Source organism: Rhipicephalus microplus, chromosome 2 (genome assembly GCF_043290135.1).
Source record: "Rhipicephalus microplus isolate Deutch F79 chromosome 2, USDA_Rmic, whole genome shotgun sequence".
In the NCBI taxonomy this organism is placed as follows: domain Eukaryota; kingdom Metazoa; phylum Arthropoda; class Arachnida; order Ixodida; family Ixodidae; genus Rhipicephalus; species Rhipicephalus microplus.
Window position 1 is genome coordinate 121039366 of NC_134701.1, and position 20738 is coordinate 121060103.

At 46.2% G+C, this 20738-nt stretch overlaps 1 protein-coding gene across 2 annotated transcripts in view; it reads left to right on the forward strand.

The window, feature by feature from the left end:
- Positions 1–20738, forward strand: part of LOC119170766 (venom metalloproteinase BumaMPs1-like) — a 186003-nt gene that overhangs the window by 50780 nt on the left and 114485 nt on the right. For both annotated transcript variants that reach the window (XM_075886733.1, XM_075886735.1), the window contains exon 5: positions 14159–14212. In XM_075886733.1, the coding sequence (XP_075742848.1) occupies positions 14159–14212 (54 nt within the window). The remainder of the gene's footprint in view (positions 1–14158; positions 14213–20738) is intronic.

The window sequence follows — 20738 nt, forward strand, 5'->3', positions numbered from 1 at the left end:
AAACAGACAGTTACAAAGTGTTTGCTTCAAGGTAGATGTCGGATGTCGGATAACTTGTTGCACAAAAGTATAAATAGTGGCACATGTGTTTTTACTTGATATATAAATGCAATTATTAACGAAAATATATTATTGAAGAATTGTTTTACTACAGTCTGATATTTTGCCCGAGGATCCGTTATTTTTGTGAATTATTACCATGGTACACTATAGCCGTGATACCACTTTTTAGCCAAATATATTTATTGTGCTGTTTACGAGAATGACACCTGCATGCTTTTTCATGCGCTTATTGCAAAATGGGGTTTCACTAACGTTGTAGACTGCAGGCATATGTCTTACCGTCCTGCATTCAGAACATAAAAATAAGGTTGGGCTGCTTTGTACGCTTTGCCACACGAAAGTGGCACAGGCAATGTGTACCATAGCGAAGGCCTTCGTATAGTCTTGGCCACGTGAGGTATTTAGAGTGACTGACAGCGTTAGGTACATTGTTCATACTACTTCGCTGTAATTGAAACGTAACTACAGCGTCCGGTATCGTATTCCTAGCTTTCGGGTGAGCAGCTGAGGACCACTGGTAGAACCACTATGTCACTGCGCCCGTTCACATGTTGACAAATTACCGATCGGTTAATATTTTTACTATTATGATTTATTAGTGGCTTTCTTCCTGGTAATCCCCAAGTTCAATGATAACCTTTACGTGTCGTGTAAAAGTGGTAGCCTACTTTATTATGACTAAACTTGACGTATTTCAAGATGCCTCTCAACTTCCGTAAGTAGGACAAAAAACTAGCGGCCCAGCAACATTAGCCCCCACAACATTATGTGCTCTCTTGTTCTGGTGACGTTGAGAGCACGCCTATTTATTCTAGACCTTTTGTGGTCGTACAGTGTAGTATGCTGAGGTTTGACGCAGCTGGCACGTTCCGCTGCTGAAATTCAAGCGGCATACTTGCCTTCGAAGCACCCAAGGCTGGATCAGTTCTTTGCTTCATTACAAAAGAAAGTACCTAAGCAGTTTATGCAGTGACTCCGAACATTAAAAAGAGGCCGTATCGTGGGTGAGATCAACAATGAAATAATTCAACACAGGTCATGGTGCTCAAGGTCCTACCCCACTTCTCAAAATTTTTCGCACCTGCGGATTCTTGTGATACACCACACTCACCTTATTTCAGTACGCAAGCACACAAAAACAGAAAGAAACGCGCACCGTCAACGCTCCGCGCGTTTCGTCCCCACGCAGACGTCCGTGCCGACGCCTCTCACCGATTTTATCTTGAAACTCTGATGAATATCACACCCTGTGGGTGCTTAAAGTTGTAGGGGTGTCGTCCTATGTACGGCTGACGCAAAAGCCTAGCTAATGTTCCAGCCGCACACAGTCGACCGTGCACTAATAACGCCCCTTTCCGTAGCTTAAGTCATCGCAGCTACACGGGTTCGGGCGAATAAAGCTACATGCTGGGTGAACAAAACGACACTTTATTGCTACGGTAGCAATAATGCGTAAATGTCGCGTATAGCGACATCAGATAGCCGAGGGTAGACGCTTACTTACACTTACAGTCATGTCTTCGCAACTAGGCTGTCACGCTGCCGCAAAAGAAGAAAGGGTGATTGGGCGCACGTGCTCCTCCTCACTTTTCCCACCCAAAAAAGGAGGCCCCCGAACGACAGTGGCTGATATATGAAAATATCTTGGTATTCATCATCGAGGAATGCTAGGACGATGGGTCACAATTTCTGTTCTCTGGTGGTTGACCTTCTGTCGTAGGTGCCGCCGGTGCCCCCCCTCATCGCCACTGCATCTAAAATAGCCACCACCACTGCCATGCCCACTTGAACCATGGCCAGTGACCGCCACTGCTGTCACTTCTGCCGCCGTTACTGCAACTAAGGTCGTTGGTGGCGAGTGAGAGTAGCCAGTTTCGTGATGGGTTTCATTCAGCACTGGCCCAGGGCGCTCTCTTCAGGATGGTCTTTGCTGCCTGATCGGGTCACGGCTCCCCTGGTCTGGCAGGCTCGGGAGTATCATTTTTGGCGTGAAGTGCTATGGCCTCGAAGTAGCAGAGGCCATAATGGTGCCCGGACAGCCATGGGCCAGTTACGTAGGCTCGTCGCTGACAGCGACTCCGAGGCAGCTCGCTCTTCGGGCTGCGCTGGCGGTTGGTCACCATAGCACCTTTTGCGCGAAGTTTGGGTGATGAGGGCAATGAGGAAATTGGAAGTGGCACTGTTTGATTGCGTGGAGCCGCGATGGCGACACGGATAGTGTTGCGGGTGATCTGGTGGAAGGAGCAGTCTACGAGGGGGAGGAAAATTATGCCGTACAAGGCTTCCGTGTCATAATTATCATGTTTGGATGTGTTGAATACCTTCGTCATCTATTCACGTCACATGATGCTGAATTTAGTATATATCAACCTAGCAAAATGGCCGCGAAAGCACTATGAACGCGGTATGGTCTCATGTTCTTACATGAGACGCGTGCCATGATTATAATGTTTGTGCTAGTCCTATACCTTTGTCATCCGTTGACGTCACGTAACACCAAGTTTGGTATATGTGGAGCCAGCGACACGGCCGCGAGTGTGTCATGAAGGGCCCCATATAATGCAACGTAACATTGACGCGCGCGCACGTTGGGCACAGTGACGCTATATGTTTGCAAAACGTGAAATATCTATAGTGAGACGACCGGCGCGACCAGCGTCTGTCGGCTTAGCGGGACGCCAACCGGCGTGAAGTGCGACATGCTGCATTTTACGCCAATGCTTTACCCAAACAGCTCTGCGTCTGCTTCTTTTCACCGGGACACCTAACACCCTGAAACGCGCATGCGTCAAAGCAACGCAGCGCGACTCGCACCTGCGAGTGAATGGCACGACCGACGACTGGCGTGACAACGCGGGCGCGACAAGATAAAACGAAAGCCAGCACGCACGCGCGCCGTGTCACGTCATAGTGTATTGGCGCCTTGCTCAATGCATATAGTAGTGTTGTCACATGACACGAATCTCATGATTATCATCGTTGTACCAGTCAAATACCCTCGCCATCCATTGACGTACCGTAATCGCAATATTTGTATATGTGACGCTAATTAAACGGTCGCAAATGCATCGTGAGCGTGGCATGTAGCCATGTTGTTGCATGACACGCATGTCATGTTCATCATGTTTCACGAGTCTCATACGTTCGTCATCTCTTCACGTACCATAATACCAAATTTCGTATGTGACGCTAACGAAATGGCCATGAAGGCATCATGATCGCGGCATGTAGCCATGTTGTTACATGACACGCATGTCATGTTCATCATGTTTCACGAGTCTCATACGTTCGTCATCTCTTCACGTACCATAATACCAAATTTCGTATGTGACGCTAACGAAATGGCCATGAAGGCATCATGATCGCGGCATGTAGCCATGTTGTTACATGACACGCATGTCATGATCTTTATGTTAGGGTCTGTTGCTTGTGTTCGCCGTGCAATCATGTCATATACCAGTTTTGCAACATGTGATGTGAACGAAACCACCGCTAGAGCAGCAAGACCATGAAGTGCAAGTCATGAAATTCATAGGATGCATTTGATGATTTTCATGTTACGACTTGTCAAATATGCTCGCTACACAATCATGTTGTGCCATACCAAGGTTGGTATTGATACCATTATCCAAAGACGCAAGAGAGCTTGAAGTCGTAAGCGGCTATATAGATAGATAGATAGATAGATAGATAGATAGATAGATATATAGATAGATAGATAGATAGAGAGACAGACAGACAGACAGACAGACAGATAGATAGATAGATAGATAGATAATTAGACCGACAGACAGACAGACAAATAGATAGATAGATAGATAGATAGATAAATAGATAGATAGATAGATAGATAGATAGATAGATAGATACGCTCCAAGTCAGCGAAATTTGCTAAGAAATGCTTCGCATTTGAAAAAAAAATGCCGCCATATCCACGAAGTGAATGATGATGAGTGGGCGAAGCTCCGGAGGTAAACCTGGTAAACCATGAATCCTCCGTACATTTTGCCCACTCGATTTTATTGCAACGCTCCCCCTAGCGTACGTCGCCGCACTATATCGAACGATGACACGCGCCATATGTGGCATCATTCCTATTTTATAACACCTCGCATCTTTCATAATCAACTACACGTACCGCCGTCTAGTTTATAACATCTTGCATCTTTTGGACGGACGGACGGACGGACGGACGGACGGACGGATGGATGGATGGATGGACGGCCGGCCGGCCGGACGGACGGACGGACGGACGGACAGACGGACGGATGGACGGACGGAGGGTTAGTGGCTCTAGTCCTCCTGCTCTTCCCGTGACACGTAGCGTTTCAGGTCGCATAACTGCACCGGTCCGGCGCTTTTTTTGCCTTTCATACTCGCGAGCCGATCAACAAGTGAGGAAACTTTCTCTCGCACTTGGTACGACCCGGACCTTTCCGTGCCAGCGAGGCTGCCAACTGTTTGCTAGCATCGCTGAGAACTTGATGGCATCGCAGCACCAGATCACCTACTTCTTAGTGTATGTTGCGATGCGTGCGTTCGTACTGCGTCTTCTGCTCTGCCGTAGCAGTTCCGAGAATATCCCGAGCTTTATGTAAAGCTTCCGTTATATCTTCTCGCGCTTCTGCGTTGCGTGTTCAGCGTGTGCTGATGTCGCCACTGGCCCTCCAGTTCGACTGGCGTGGACGGTCTCCATTGGTTCACGGTCGATCGCAATGCGAAATTGATCTCTCGAAAGTAGGTATCCTAATTCCTACGCCCTGCAAAGACGCTGCAAGTATGTGCTTGGTGTTGCGATTGACTTACTCCATTGAGCTCGACTGAGCATGGTAGGTGGTTGTTTACTTGCGTTTAATGCCCAACGCGGTGCACATGTCAACAAACACCCTTGCAGTGAAATAAAACGCGCTATCTGTTATCAACTGCTCAGCGAACCCGAACCTGGTGAAAACATCTATTAACTTCTCCAAGATAACTCGAGCCGTCAACTTCCTAAAAGGAAAAAAGTTCTATTTATTTAAGTGAAGCGATGCGGGATCACCAGCAAAAACTTGCTTCTGCTAGGAGCTGTGGGGTATGGGCGCATTACGTCACATGTCGCAATTCGCCAGGGAGTCTGACTGTTATTTTGGCTGCATGACGAAAGGCGGACGTTCGCCTCATGGCTTCTTGCTTTCGCACACACGAAATGAACAGGCGTAGTGAATTATTTTCCGCTTTGTGCCAAGCCAGGTAGCGAGGTGACACGACTTAGCGTATAAGATAAAGGCTTGTGCACACCGGCGACTAGCAGCAGTCGCGTGACCATTTGCGACTGGTCGCAAACAGTCGCGAACGGTTGCAAATGGTCGCGAAGCGACTACTTTAACTGGTCGCTTCCTGACCGATTTTTCAGTCGCGCGACTGCAGTCGCAAAGCTGCTGGAACCAATCAGCGATGCTCAATTTTTGTTCTTTTGCATTTTCATTGCGCTGGCTTCCTGCCGCCAGGTACAAACGAGTGCTTTCCTCTGGGTCTGTGGCACCATGGCCACGACGAAATATTTGGCTTGGAGATGGCGGGGCGCAGCAGCTTGAGCAAAGTGTAGAATTTACGAGGTGTTATTCGGAAAAAGGTAATAATCGTCAAAGTAAAGAGAAAATAAATTGTGCACTATCTTTTCCCCGTATTCAGAACCGTTTTATTGTCTTGAACTTGATTCGTCACCGCCTTCAATGCCGCGCGTTTGGAACTTGTTTGTGCTTCATGCCTTGGCAACGACTTAAGAATCCGCGTTCGAGATGCGTTTGTGCTTATTGTAGGCTGTGGAAAGTCAATTTAAATTCGAAGACCGTTTCTGAATACGTACGACTCTCGGAAATACTCCTCATTGTCTCAGCGCAGCTCGGGAGGCAAGCAGCTTGCATGACCGGCCAACTCCCGCGATCGAAAGGACGGTCACACCCACTACCGTCTTTTTTTTTTCTTTCGAGGCATCTGTGATGCCAGCGCTGACACCATGGCACAGTGCATCAGCATCATGACAATGTCTTGTTCTTCGCTTGAATCGAACTGAGTGAGCGGAGCTGTTTGCTCTGCTCACTCAGCTGGCAGTGCTCGGATGATCGGCACCGGTCTCTAGAGCTCTCACTGATAACGCTATCCGGACGTGACTCTCCACTTGTGCGACTTCTGGTCGCTCGCATGCAGCCCCTGCCTGTCTGAACATCAGTCGCTTTTTGGTCGCCAGTCGCAAATGGTCACGCGACCACTGCTAGTCGCCTGTGTGCACCAGCCTTTAGAGCCATGCCAATAAATGCACGAATCATGAAGGTAGCGAAGAAGCGCTCCTCTCAAAGGACGCGGTATCACGACTTTGATTGACTTAATTGTGGCATCGTTGGATGGTATGTACCTCAACAGGACGCCGTCAGAATTGAGCAGATATGAATACACTGCACTCACTGCACTACCACCTGTTGCCGAGCGCTCCGCACCGACAGCAATACGAGCTGCCCAATGTCGTGGTGGCCTCACTGCCACACGGCTCCCAAAGCCCGTCAAACACCTTTCGACAAAATGTATCTTTCTACTGAGCTTCTAACAATTCCCTCCCGTTAAAACACTCTCTGCACTAACGACAGCCTCTACGTGGTTCCCGATTTCGCCTTAAACTAACGTTTGCTCCGCTGTTTTCGTTACCGCGAGTATCTCACTCTCAGAACCTTGTGGGATAGTCGCGTGACTTGCCTCGAGTCGGACTGGAGCCCGCGATAGTGCGTCGGCCGCGGCAATGTTCTTACCCTTGAGGTAGCGAACGGTGAAGTCGTGACGCTCCAGCAGCAAAGCCCAACCAGCCAGGCGGCCTCGTGGTTCGTTCAAGCGCCTCTACCACATGAGAGCCATGTGCTCAGCCTCAATGACAAACACAAATGCGTCTATGTAAAAGTCAAACTTGCGGAGAGCAAAACGTTTCGCAAGACACATTTTTTTCGGTTACCGAGCCCTTCTTCTCTGTCGACGTCAACGAACGGCTCGTGAACGCAGTCAGTCGAGGAAAGTTTATGCTCCTGAAACAAATTGCTCCTAAACCCCAGGTCGCTTGCGTCAGTGTGAATTACAAACTTGCTGTTCAAATCGGGTAGCTGCAGCTCGGCCATGTTGGCCAGCAAGTACGCGAGGCGACGCAGTGTGGCATCCTGCTCCTGGCTCCAAGCCCAACGCTCGCCATTATTTAAAAGCTTCGTGAAAGACGCCTGCACTGCCGCGCACTGAAGAATGAACAGGCTATAAAATTTCCCCATCCCCAGAAAGCGCCTGAGCTCACCGATATTGTTCGGCAAGGGACAGCTAACTATTCCTTACAGCTTACCCTTACCCGGCAAAATGCACCCCTCGTCAAGTTTGAACCCCAATAATGGTATTCGGGTCACCGCTATCTTAGTTTTTTTTGGATTCAGAGTGGTGCTCCCACACCTCAGTCTTTCTAGAACGTCTCTCAAGTGGCGCAAGTGCTCCTCGAACGCTTTCGAGTAAACCACCACGTCGTTTAGATACGCAAGTGCATGCTACCACTTTGCATTTTCAATAACACCATCCTATAGCCTTTGATACGTAGCGGGAGCACCCACCAAGCCAAAAGACATTCCCCTGAATTGCAAAAATCTTCAGTGGCCCGTGAAAGCTGACTTTTCTTTATACCGCTGGTTCATCTCAACCTGAAAATATCCACGGCTAGAATCTAGCGTAGTGAAGTACTTTGCTCCGCCTAGGTTGCATACAAATGATGAAATGAAGGGAAAACGGTACGCGTCGTTCTTCGTAACCTCATTCAGCCTGCAGTCGTCTACTGTAAGGCGATATGTATAATCTTTCTATGGAACTAGACTTACCGGGAAACCACAAGGGCTGTTTGACCTCTCAACTACGTCTGTGTTGATGAGTTCGCTAAGGTGAGGTCGAGGGCTTTCCACTTAGCCAAGCTGATCGGTCGGAGATTGCATTTTCAGGGTCGTGCATCATCCGCGTCAATTTTGTTCTCGCCCAGCGTAGTGTGGCTGGTGTGGTCAGCGAACTTTGTATCGTACTCGTACAACAGCGACGACTGCTGTGTGTATAGGCTGTTGCCGAGGCAGGCTCCGTGCCCCTACCAAAAGCGGGCGCATCGACCTTCCCTGTAGCGCGGCATATTGTACCGTTGGGGTGGTAACTCGCTTTCTCGGGGTGCTTTCCTCCTCGCGTACTCGTGCCTCTCTCTGCAATTACCGTGTCTTTGTCAATACGGGGGCCTTCGAGAAAAACTTTGGCGCGTCTCTGTCGAGCTCTTGGTAACCGCCGCTTGCAATGCAGTATCATTCACTAATGAAGTCCCCTTTTCGTAGCTTAAGTCATCGCAGCTACACGGGTTCGGGCGAATAAGGCAACAGGCTGGGTCAACAAAACGACACTTTATTGCTACTGCAGCAATAACGTGTAAATGTGGTGTAGAGGGACTTCAGATAGCAAATGGTAGACGCTTACACCTCGGTCGTTGTCGTGCTTGGCTCCCACGGAGTGGCGGGTTCGTTCTTCGACTTCGGTGGTTGGTGTCAAAGACAGCGTCCAGCCGCCATTAGGCTAGTTTTCTTCACCGTCCCGATTTTTCCTTTTCTGACAAGAATACGCTCCGTCGATTAGAAAAGGAAAACCCGTTCCGTGCACTGGAAAAGGGGAATCGCGAGCGCCAGCCGAGGGGGTGTTCAATCCCTTCGCAAGAGGCTTTATTGACTCATGTCTCGAAGGGACAGTCATGTCCTCTCAACTACGCTGTCGCACTACCGTAAAATGGAAACGGTGATTGAAAGCGCGCGCTTTCCCACGAGGTAAATGTAAATACGTCATGTAGACGCATAGACAGAGACAAGTTTCTTGATCAGTGCCACCTGGAGGCTTTTAGATATTTGTCATGAAGTTGTGTGCAATGTATTGCTTCTTGCACAACCTAAAATGCCACTGTGCTGACCAGCGTAGGAACGTTTCTTGACGATGGCACCTAAAGCACTTGAAATTATCTTTTTGAATGGTTACACGTTGAAGGGCTGGCGTCAAATGCATAGGCATTACGGCAATCGGCGTTACAATCCAAACTGAAATCTTCACCGCAATCATTCCCAGCACACGTCACTTATGCTTGTGGGCCCTCATAACACATTAAAGTAGTGTTGATCCTGAAGAGTGCTGAACTTTCAGTTGAACTCTCGTACGCTCTTCGCTCAGATAATAAAGTAACTTACACGTAATAGACAAAATGCATATCTCGCTTAAGAACTCGTGCATTCCAAACTATTAAGTGAAGGCGACATCTCGAAAGGGATATTTCACGCCATTTTTGTTGATAGGTTTAGCAGTGATTAGCATATACTCTGTAGAGTATATGTTAGTGTGTGTAAGAACGCAAAATTGCAATCCAGGACAGATTAGTCGAAACGAAAGGACGCAAATGACTACATTTTCAGAGCAAGCAGCGATATGTCATACATTATGCGCACGCAGTTGCAATAGGGTTAGGTTGTTGGCAGGTAGAACTTTGCGGTCGTCTACCCAAGTGAACACTTGTGTAGCCAACGAATAGGAAAAACAAAGCAGGGGAGAGCAATGGCATCAGGACTTTTAATTGAAAATTGGTATATGATCCCCAGGAAGGCCATAAAGAATGAATTCTCTCTTAATTTCGATAAACTGAGGCGTTTTCCAGTGCATATGAGTGGACGTACGTGTGACTAAACATATTGCGCGACAGAATGTAAGCATAATTAGCCATAAATTTTGTATAGGATCGCGAGCCACGCGGCTATTTTCTATTTCGATTCTTTCATTGGGTTGCGCGATTAAAAATACAGCATATACGAAACAGAATGAGGAGGACTTATTTTTGTATGCATGCGCGGCGGTTAGGATATTCTCTGTTGCTAGCTCTGGAGTTAAGACTCAGATTATCGTTGTGGACGAGTGTCTCGGAGCACAGTGAGCATACTCCAGAAGTCGAAAGTGGCACGCGTCTACAGTGCGAAAACCCCCTACCAGAGGTGCGCGCTTTCAGTACAAAACTAGAATGGTACTTCTTCGGGGCCGCACCACAGGTGCGAAATGCCTTCCATTGCACAGGGTATCGTCTGAAGCTAATTGGGTCCATGTACTCAACGTTGCTAAACTCTGTCAGGGTGCCTCATGGTGGCTCACGCCGGCTCTAGCCCGCTGCCCGTCGATGAAAAGTTTCGGTAATGGTTGGTGAAGACGGTAACAATAGCGCTGTTCTTGTACAAAACCTCTGGCAAGAAGCCGGTACTATTGCATGTTGCAGCTGTCGTAATTGAACGCAAGTGTGCGGATCGGGTTGTAAAAAAAGCTAGCTGGTAGAGATTTTATAATGGCGAAAGTTGCGACCAGCTTTACGGCACGTTTGAAGGAATCCAGGCCCGGCGTCTGCATAGAGTGAAGGGCGTCCATCACCGGTGCCAAACGATCGATGGATATGCTCTGAAGGGACCCCCAGCAAGTCAGCAGCGGAAACATCGCGCGGTGTGAAGGGCACCAAGCCACTGAACGCATTGCCTTAATCTAATTGGTCAGCAGACGCCGACGTGCCACGTCAAGGGCTATTGTAGTCGCGGGCTTCAAGGTAGCTGGTAAGCCATTTACGTTAGGAGTGCAGCCCGTAGCGTGGGTGAAGATGTCTTTGAAATCAGTGGTCGAGCAGCTTGCGAAACGTTGCCCTAGATAGGGCTGATATGGCATGTAACATAGTATAGTGAGCGTAGGGTCTGCAGTGCTGCCGCTGTCGCGGGGCGTCGGTGTGTATGAAACCGCACAGATGGTGGGCTCGCATGATGTAATGTGGACATCGACGCCTCTCGGTTGGTGGGTTGATGGTTGATAGATAATAGGGCGTGCTGTATCACAGAAATGTGCAAGGGGCCGTTCACTTTCATAGTGCATCAGCGATGTTTAGACTGCGCGAGCAGTGGCTTCACTATGCTTTAATGATGAGCAAGTGAAAAAGGAGAGAATGAACGGCTACACGCTGAACAGAGTTAATCACTAACCCGCATGCACGCGATTTCCTGTTGACAGCAACACACGACAGTGACGAGCGACAAGATTTGCTGTCGCGGAAGCCCATCTGTCACCGCAGCAGGTCGCGTCATCCGTACCCGGAAAACAAAAACGATCGCTTGTCGCCCGGAAGCTAGCGAGGCGATTTCCTGCAACATGGCTGCGCCCCTGGTCCTCCTTTCGGGTTAGAATTTGTTCCTGATGCTTGTTATCCGAGCGTACTTGGAGGAATGAAAGGTATCGACTACCTCTTTCTACATTCACATCTCACGCGGAGAGTGAAAGAGCAGCCGTATTTTGTCATAAATCTCATTATCGAAGGTTTCTTTACATATCTGAACCGTAGCTTGTGACAATATGGCCGCTTGCTCCAATGCGAATCGTCATGGCAAGTGCGTCGTAGCCGTTATAGTGTGTGCTTTTGCACAGCCTGCCACGGTTAAGCCAAAGATTGCGAAAGAAGAAGGTCGTGAAATGCTTTTCTGCTTTCCCGCTTCTACAGAAGACAGTAATAAAGTTAGAATGTTGTCATCGACCGACTTTCAAACACCTATTCAATATTTATGGGAAATGTACGCGATAATTTTGTTCAAGCAACTATGAAATTTTGTCGCCGACATGCGGTTGTAGGCATCGCGGCGCGTTCGTGCAATGTAGCGAATTTTCGCTGCCACTTGGCATTGTCAAAAGGGAATCGCGTGTTGTTCGGCGTTTGAATTGCATTGATAGTACGGTGATCTTGTATGACGTTTTGCGAATTACCTGACGATGTTTGTCATGGAAGCTTTCCAGCGTGGTAAAAACTTGCACAGTGGTTGCGTAAAAGAGTTCTAAGAGTAAAACCACGAAATTTGAAGCGTCGATGATGGAGTTGGAACGTTAGACTAGCTTTGAAATTGTTAAAATTGCAACTGTAAGGAGAGTCTAGCGCCAAACTCTGTGGTGCTCATTCGATCTCTGTAATCAATGATGTTTGCACCAGGCTGATCACCAAAATGGTGAAGTTGTCGTCAGCTTGCCGTGTTTACCATTTCTGTGTCATGCGATGAATGTGAAAAGTGTTAGCTTCACTAAAGAGTAGACGGTAGTACGCGCCGTGCTCTAACAGCCAGTTTATATTCCTCTGCGGAATATAAAAGAACCCGTTAGAGCGTTGGCTGTGGCACCCAGCTATATATAGTCGAAGGTCCGAAAAGTCTAAAGACCTTGTAGTTCGAGATGCAACGGCACTTTGCGTAGCTCAAGGAATTATGGCGACGCGATTGTTCTCTTCGATTCTCCCGCACGCTATACATGGTGCTACGGATTCACCAGAGCGCTTTTTACATCTGCCAGTGACTGAAACTGAAAGGAAACCAGTTCTGCAATTCATTACAAGAAAACAAAAATTAATCGAAAGATGGCCTATTCCGACGTCATAAAAATGGACAGTATACAGTTATTAAAATGAAACACCATCGTCTATTGGCCGTCATCATCGGGCATGGCTGCAGGCCCACGCAGAAGAAACGACTAAGTAGCACATATTGCTGAAGACATGGCGGCCACTTACACGTGAATATGAATGAAGTTTGTATCACTAAAAGTTCTCCATCAGTCGACGAGAGTCGCAATGGGGCTTTTCGGTAACGCCGTTGAAATACGTTTTCGTAGCGCTAGGCGAAATACGGAAGCAGGAACGCACAGATGGACAGGACAGAGTACTCTATCCAGTACAACTATATCTTTGTTTCCGTTTTTCGCCTCACGCTTTGAACAATTATTTTGTGATCAGTGCCGAACATTGCACGCTGTGCAGACAAGTGATGTCGGAGTCTTCTGAACTTTGCCGAAATATTCAGGTTTTTGAACGAGTACTAGCGACGCAAACGCATGTCTTAGTGAAAAAATTCCCCTCCTAAAATAGTAGAAAAGTGCTGCACCAGGAAAATGAGCCAACGCGGTTGTTGGGTTGTTTCAAATTGTATTTTAAAATAGCAGATAAAGCTATCAAACCTTTCGTTTTTAGATTTCACACCGAAAACTTTGCGTGCGGATGTCTCCATGACGTGAAAGTTTTAAACCAAATGTTTTGTCAAGTGAGCTTTATTGTCGTCAGATGACGATGGGCGTCATTTATATTGATCAATCAATATGTAGCCCCTAAAAGACGCCGCTGCATTCTTCAATGTCATAGTGACTTTTATATCTCGACCCCTCAAAAGTCTTCTTACAAATCAAAACATAGGAATCAGGTAGATATTGGAAAACCAACGCCTTAGAAGACCAAAATACTCCGCCTGCTAACTTAGGCAGTCAGGAAGCAAAGAACTGGTTCTGCTTCAACGAATATTTACTCACAAATCTTCGCATTAAACACAATTTTTCCACAGGTATACAGAACAGTGATATGCACCTGGTGTAGAAACCACGTGGTCACACTTACATACGTCTTACCAATGTAAAAATTGACCAGCCCCCGTAGTTTTTATATTGTTGCGTTTAAGACAAGGACTCACAACGTGGTCTTGGAAGGCACGGTTTTACGAACTGCCGCTCGGGAGTCAACTGCTGGCCTTAGACCAGGAAACAAGGCTTCACTCGGATATATGCAGGAACAGTCAGTTTGAAATGAAGTCTGTCCTCGACATTGCAGTGGGTTGGTGCGGTAACTGCAAGAAGACATCTTCAAGAGCGTTTTGTTTGCGCGTTTACAAAGCACGTACTTCTGCGAGCATTGCGCGTTAAATATATTGAAAGGTGAATTAACACAATAAAAAAAGACATTTTTATCACAACCTTTCTTAAAATTAACTAGAGCCTGAAAAATTGTACCTAATGTGATTCAGAACTGCAAAATAATGCTAAATGGATGCAGTTACACATACTGCTCAACCACCATCACAATAATCCGAGCAGGTAGCTTGTGCAGGAGATTTTTCTTCGCTTGTTTTCATGCATTATCTCAAGCTAGTAAAGCACAATGTGTGGATAGCTTTAAAATTGAACAGCAGATTCAATCAAACGCCTTTTTTCTGAATTACAGCTGTGCCAAATGAAACGAAAGTTATGCCTGAATCCAGACTGCTGTTTGCTAAGGGTGAGCAATGTTCCACATGCTTGACTTTTTTTTTCAACAAAACGTACCTGTTTAAATTTAGGAAAGAGATGATCTATTGACTCCTAAGGACATAATAATTCTGCTGAGACTCTTGATTTATTTAACAAAAACAAGACTATTTTCAAGCCTTTAAGCGCTATATCTATTCAGGATGGTTTGTATACATTTGACTGTTCCAAATTAGCCTGATTCTTTGTGGAATTTACCATGAATTTTGTTCAATTTCACTCGTTTGGAATGCTGGTAAACTCGGTAGACTCTTGCATTAAACGTGCGCAAATAATCTCAAAAATAAGAAAAAAAAACATCATATAATGGTTGCCTTCATATTTTCTTTGTAGTGGTAAACATTGTATGAGAACACGATACGTTAAAGTTCAAAATATGGGAATATTAACGCGAAAAAAGTTATATACTGTTAGAGCAAGTTGTGACGAAAAGGTTTTATTTACAAAGAGGTGAGCGACGGTTCTTCGCAATACGCACTTCAACCTTTCCAAGTCTCTTCTTCTTTCTCTCTTTCTCTTCTCTGCCTGTAACGTCTCCGTTACATTCCTCCGCGAGCAGACGAAGCCCGTAGGGCCAGTTATGATGCACAAGGACGGTAGAAAGGTGAGTAGAAAGGCGAGCAATGTGAGTGAGCTGCGTTCTGGTCGATCGTCGACCATTGGACAAAAGACGAGCTATTACGTAGGTGAGCTGGCTGAGACGCTCCAAAACTACAAATCGGCCTGAATATCGTGACAGAAGCTTTTGACATAATCCTCGCTTGCGTTGCGGTGTCCAAAGTAACACCAAGTCCCCTTTTTCGAATGATACTGTTTCGTGACGGTCGTCGTAACATTCTTTCGAAAAATGTTGAAAGGCCAGAGTCCAAAGACGAACGATTTTATGGGCTTCTTCCGTGAGGCTCAAGGTGTTCAATACAGAATCGTCATTGTGCAGAAGGAAGGGTAAGAAAGTGTCCAGAGGGCTTAGTGGCAGCATGACATACAACAAATAAAATGGGCTAAAGTTTGTTTCATGTTTCGTCATGTTGTTCACATTTGTGATAAAAGGCAGCACGTCATCTCAGTAATTAGGCATGTTTGTCAGCGTTGTATTTGTCGGTTCAACGAGGCCAATCATCTACGGATGATACGGTGTGGAATGACAGAACTGTGTTGTGCACATGCAAAGTAATTCTTCAACGGCATCAGCAGTGAACTGGTGGCCACGGTCGCCGATAATAACACGTTGTGGGCCACGGGGAAGGACCACGGTGTGGAGCAAGAAGTCTGCCCCGGAAGCAGTGATAGAAGAGGGAATGGCTGCGTTTTCGACATACCACGTAAGATGATCCACGCAGACGATTATCCAACGGTTCTTATTGATAGATGACAAAATTGGACCCATAATGTCGATTCCCAGTTGTTCAAAAGGCGTGCGGGGTGGTGATAATGGCTGAAGGGGAGTTGGTGTGTCAACGGCCAGATGCTTGTAACGTTGGCTTGTCTCGCAGCCCCCCCCCCCCCCCCGTCGCGGTGGTCTAGTGGCTAAAGTACTCGGCTACTGACCCGCAGGTCGCGGTTTGAATCCTGCATTTCCGATGAAGGCTAAGCTGCATTTCCGATGAAGGCGGAAATGTTGTAGGCCCATGTGCTCAGATTTGGGTGCACGTTATTCAACCCCAGGTGATCGAAATTTCCGGAGCCCTCCACTATGGCGTCCATCATAACCGTATGGTAGTTTTGGGACGGTAAATTCTAGAAATCAATCAAATGAATGATGTCTCGCAGCTAGCGACTTAACGCTTCGCTGTTTCGTACATCTTCGGCCAGTAAAAGCGTTCCTGCGTGCGGTGAAGTGTTCACATGGAACCGAAGTGTCCTGACGTCGCATCGTCACGCATAGCACGTAGAACATTGGAGCAAAATCTCGCGGCGACAACTAACAGGAAACGTGCTGCACGTCTGGAGTAGTTAGTCTTAAAGAGCAACATTTATCGAGCCGTAAAGCTTCCAGCTTGGTTGGGAGATACGGGTGGTGGCAAAAAGAGAATTCCGGTTGAGATTGTTGTGTTGTTCTCTCTGGAAGTTAACCGCGCTGAAGAACATGCTTCTAACAGTAGCAAGGCAGTCGTCGTAATTCTCGGCAGCGCAGTCTGTAGTTGCAAAGGAAATCAGGGAGAGGCAGTCTGCGTTAGCATGACGATGGCCACTCTTGCACGACATTTTGAAGTCGTATTCCTGAAGTCGCAGCGCCCTACGTGAGAAGTGGCTAGAGGAATCACGCATACCGACCAGCCAGCATAGCGAATGATGATCGGAAATCATTTTAAACGGCACCCAATAAAGATGACAATAAAACTTCTGTACGGTAAAAACAACTGCCAGACACTCATGTCCCATAACTGTATAATTGCGTTCGGATTTGCTTAGGCATTGACTGGCATATGCCACAACATGCTCTGCGCCACTGTGACGTTGTACAAGCATCGCTCCTACGCCGATACTTATAAAGTCAGCGTGGACTTCAGTCGGGCAAGACAGGTCGAAGTGAAGCAACAGTGATGCTGACGTTAATACAAATTAATTTGGGAGAATGCGGCAGCACACTCTGGTTTCCAGTATAAGGTCGCATCCCGTCGCAAGATGCTTGTCAGCGGGTACAAGATCCCCTCAAATTGTAGAAAAAACAACAAAAGTATGTGCATAGGCCGACAAATGAGCGAAGTTTGCGTGCGGACTGCAGTGGTTTGAAAGAGCTCACTGCTTCTATTTTGCGAGAATAGGTTCTTACGTCATCCTAGCCGACTAAGTGCCCCAGCACTGGAGCTTGACGTTATCCAAAGCGACATTTTTTTTTTGGAAATAAGAATCGGTCTGGTTTTTCGATACAGGCGGAAACAAGACTGACGCAGCTGTTATGTTCTTCAAACGTGCGGCCAAAGATTACAACTTCGTGAAGGTAGCACAAGCATATCTCCCATTTTAAACCACGTAATATTGTCTTTATAAATCTTTCAAAGGTGGCAGGAGCATTACAAAGGCCAAAAGGCATTACAATAACTTCAGATAGGTCTTCCGGAGTTACGAAAGCAGTCATTTCTTTGTCGGCGGGTTCCATAGGTATTTGGCAATAACCTGATCAGAAATCAAGCGTTTAAAAATAGGAGGCAGCATGCAAGCAATTTATGACGTCATCCATTCGTAGTAAAGGATAAACATCTTTCTTCGTCATAGTGTTTAGACGCCTGTATTCTACACAGAATCTTCAGGAACCATTCTTTTTCCTGACAAGAATTACTGGAGCTGCTTGCGGGCTTGACGACTCTTGCATGGCACCTTTGTTGAGCATGCCCTTTATTTGTTCGCTGAGAAGTGACCGCGTAAAGGATGACACTCAGTAGGGCTTTTGGCGGATGGGTTGTGCAGAGCCGGTGTCTATTCTGCTAAGAGCACAGAACGAGAGTAACTGAAGGGGTGCAGTTAAATGTCTGAAGTCGAAAGCAGCAACATGTCGGGAAACGACCCGCACCAGCACTTGCCGTTCCGTTGTACGGAGAGCCTTGCTGATCATACCGAGCAATATAGCTTAACTATGGCGACTATCACAAGGAGAGGAAGAGGTGGTTAGGTCTGTAACTAGTGCCGTTATCGAGCTGCATGAGGCTTCGTAAAACAGAGCTATCTTCATCCCGCGAGAAAGCACTACTGGCATGGCAGAATAGTTCAGCGTCCACAATGTTGCTACTCCTTTTGTCATGCACACAACAAAACAGGGCACAAGTATATTCTTCATAGAAGAGTCCTTGCGTAGAGGCCCCACTACGAGGTCAACACAATCAGAATCAATCACTAAGAAAGAGACTCAAACGGGTGTCAGTCACCAAGGAGGTGCTATCACTTTATCAATAACACTGAACCTGCCTACACTAAGCTTCTCTACCAGCTAATCGGCATACTGCGAAAATTTCTACCATATGACAGTGTGGTTAGGTTTACGGGACAGAAAAAAGCTAAACCACTGATAAGTGACGCCTCAGACGGCACTCAAGGCATTATCAGAGACAACTTCTGCAGCGGCTTCCGCTGATGTCAAGTTGAAACAACTACTAACCTTTTATTTTTTTATTTCAAAATACTGTCAACCCTCTATCGAGGGTCATTACAGGAGCTGTAATTCTCATTCTCGTCAAGTTGCAAAGTCGTGAACAGTGCAGGATGCCAAGAGAAAAACGTGGTGAATGACCTGAAATGACAGTAGCAGGCTCAACAGCTTTTGTTTTGCACAAATTATTTGCGAAGAAAGTGAACTGCTTCTTCTGCCACTGGAAGAAGAATTCACACGTGCTTGTGACACCGACCTGTCCCTTGTTTTGAAGAAACAGAAGCTCTCCAAGGACAACAGATGCTTTCGATCCGCGTGCAGGTGCCTCAAGGCACGAGCTTGTCAATGTAAGCTAACATGCTCATATTGCTGTGAAGGGCGAATAACGAGTTTCTGTGATCAATTGTACTGTAAGCCTCGTGTTAGTGCAGAGGCATCAGAGAGTTGCACAGCAGTTTTACCGAAAAACATAAGTAAGAAATTTCACCGAGCTATCGTGCAATGAGCAGAAATCATTGCAGGATAGCAGAAAATAAGAGAAACGAAATGTCTCCGCAGACCTTTTATGCTCTGATCACCCGTAACAAGCACCTTTGTGTCAGATACATTTTAAATGGTGGAAGTACGAGGTGCTTTATTGAAAAAGCCATGAATATTAATTTTATTGTCTTCGGAGAGACAAGTATGGAGAAAGAGACGCGTTCAGGAGCACGTCTTCTTCTCGAACTGAACGTCGTACAAACGTTGAAGTACCTTTACGCAGTCAACAAGGTACCCAACCGTACGTTATACAAGCTGTTATGGTTCCAGTGATATAGCACAACATAGCTGCGCCTTCAGCTGACGGCCATTGCGGGCAACAGTTCCATTTGGAGGCAGGTTTCTGGCTCACGACCATGTGCTCGTGCAAATTGATGAGCCAGCACTTTCTGTACTCATTGGATCTACCTGGAAAAGTAATTCGCAGCCCGAAAAGTCAAGGCCTTACAGCTGTCAACATTTGCTTCGGATGGAATGTCAAAGCACGGATTCGAGAGAGAGGCTTTCACGACCGCATCGCTGTCTTACAAGTTCATGTTAAGCGACTCGGCTTCAGAGAATATGTAGATCAAAGTACTTCGCAAACTTTACAATCTTTCTGGAACTAAAACAAATGGGCATTGAGGTAGTTTATGAGTCGTTCACAGCAAAATTCCCTTGATAACATCTGTAAGGCCAGGCGAAAGTCCAACGACAAATTCTCTGCCACTTTGCCACAAAATAGGACTGCAAGCACCTCAAAGGTGATAATCACGGCATTCCTGTCAACCACCTGCAGAAGCCAGTGAACATACCATCTCAAAAAGAAGGTTTGCTTGACCATTACAATGCAGTCGCATGACAGTATCTATGGGGTGATTCCATGATTGATCGACACGGATCCGATAGTTGATATTTTAGATTTCAGTGAGTATTTTATATTTCGTGCACCTCTCACCAGGTAGCCCGAAAGTCATCTTCGTTTTATGATTAAAGGCATAACTTACGAGAAAAAAATATCAAACTTGCGCACAAGTATCCAGAGTCCAAATGCCAAACTGAAGCATAGTACGTTAAAATGAATTTCACAATGTTTTTGTCGATAAAATTACGGGAGGCGTAATCTTTGTCCCTACTTTGAACCATATGATCGAAAGCATTGACTTCGAGATGCGGCGCACAGCAATTCTTCTGTAGGGCAGACGACGGATGACATTTTGCCCTAAAGCGTGTTCTTCAGTCTAATGCGGCAGTCTTCGTGCCCCAAATGATAAAAATTTGTTATTAATCATTTGTGAACTCATTCAACATTCAATTCTCTTACTCAACGTGTTGCAAACACATGGCCGTCATAGCAGCTCCATCTGTGTGTCAGTAATGGAGAGGCACCACATATTAGAAGTCTCAGTGCTCTACGTATAAGAGTGAATTCAGATACTGTAGAATACCGTGTTCAAAATAGTTATTCCTATCTGCTAAAACAGCCTTTCTTCACCAAATGCGGTCGCGTTTATTCGCGTTTGAAGCTTATTGCCGCTTTTCCGTTCCGATTTCTAGATTTCTCAACTTATCAGCGCATTCTCGAAAAGCTCTAATTTGTACCATAAATATTGTCGCTAAAAACAAAATAATGCAACATGTTTTTCTATGTAACTGTATGATGGCCTTCGGTTGTCTATTTACGAGATTTTAAGAAAAATTGAAGAGGGTTTTTTTATTATTCAAATTTCAGTGAAGTAGACTTCTGCCATTATGAGAATTTTGAGGCAATATACAAAAAATTTACATTTTTCCTACGGCAGCAATAGTTTACGTACCTTATGAACACATTATATCCTTAAAATTTGTCAATTTCGAAAACGCTGCTTGCATTACTTTCGGAGAAAAAAAATGG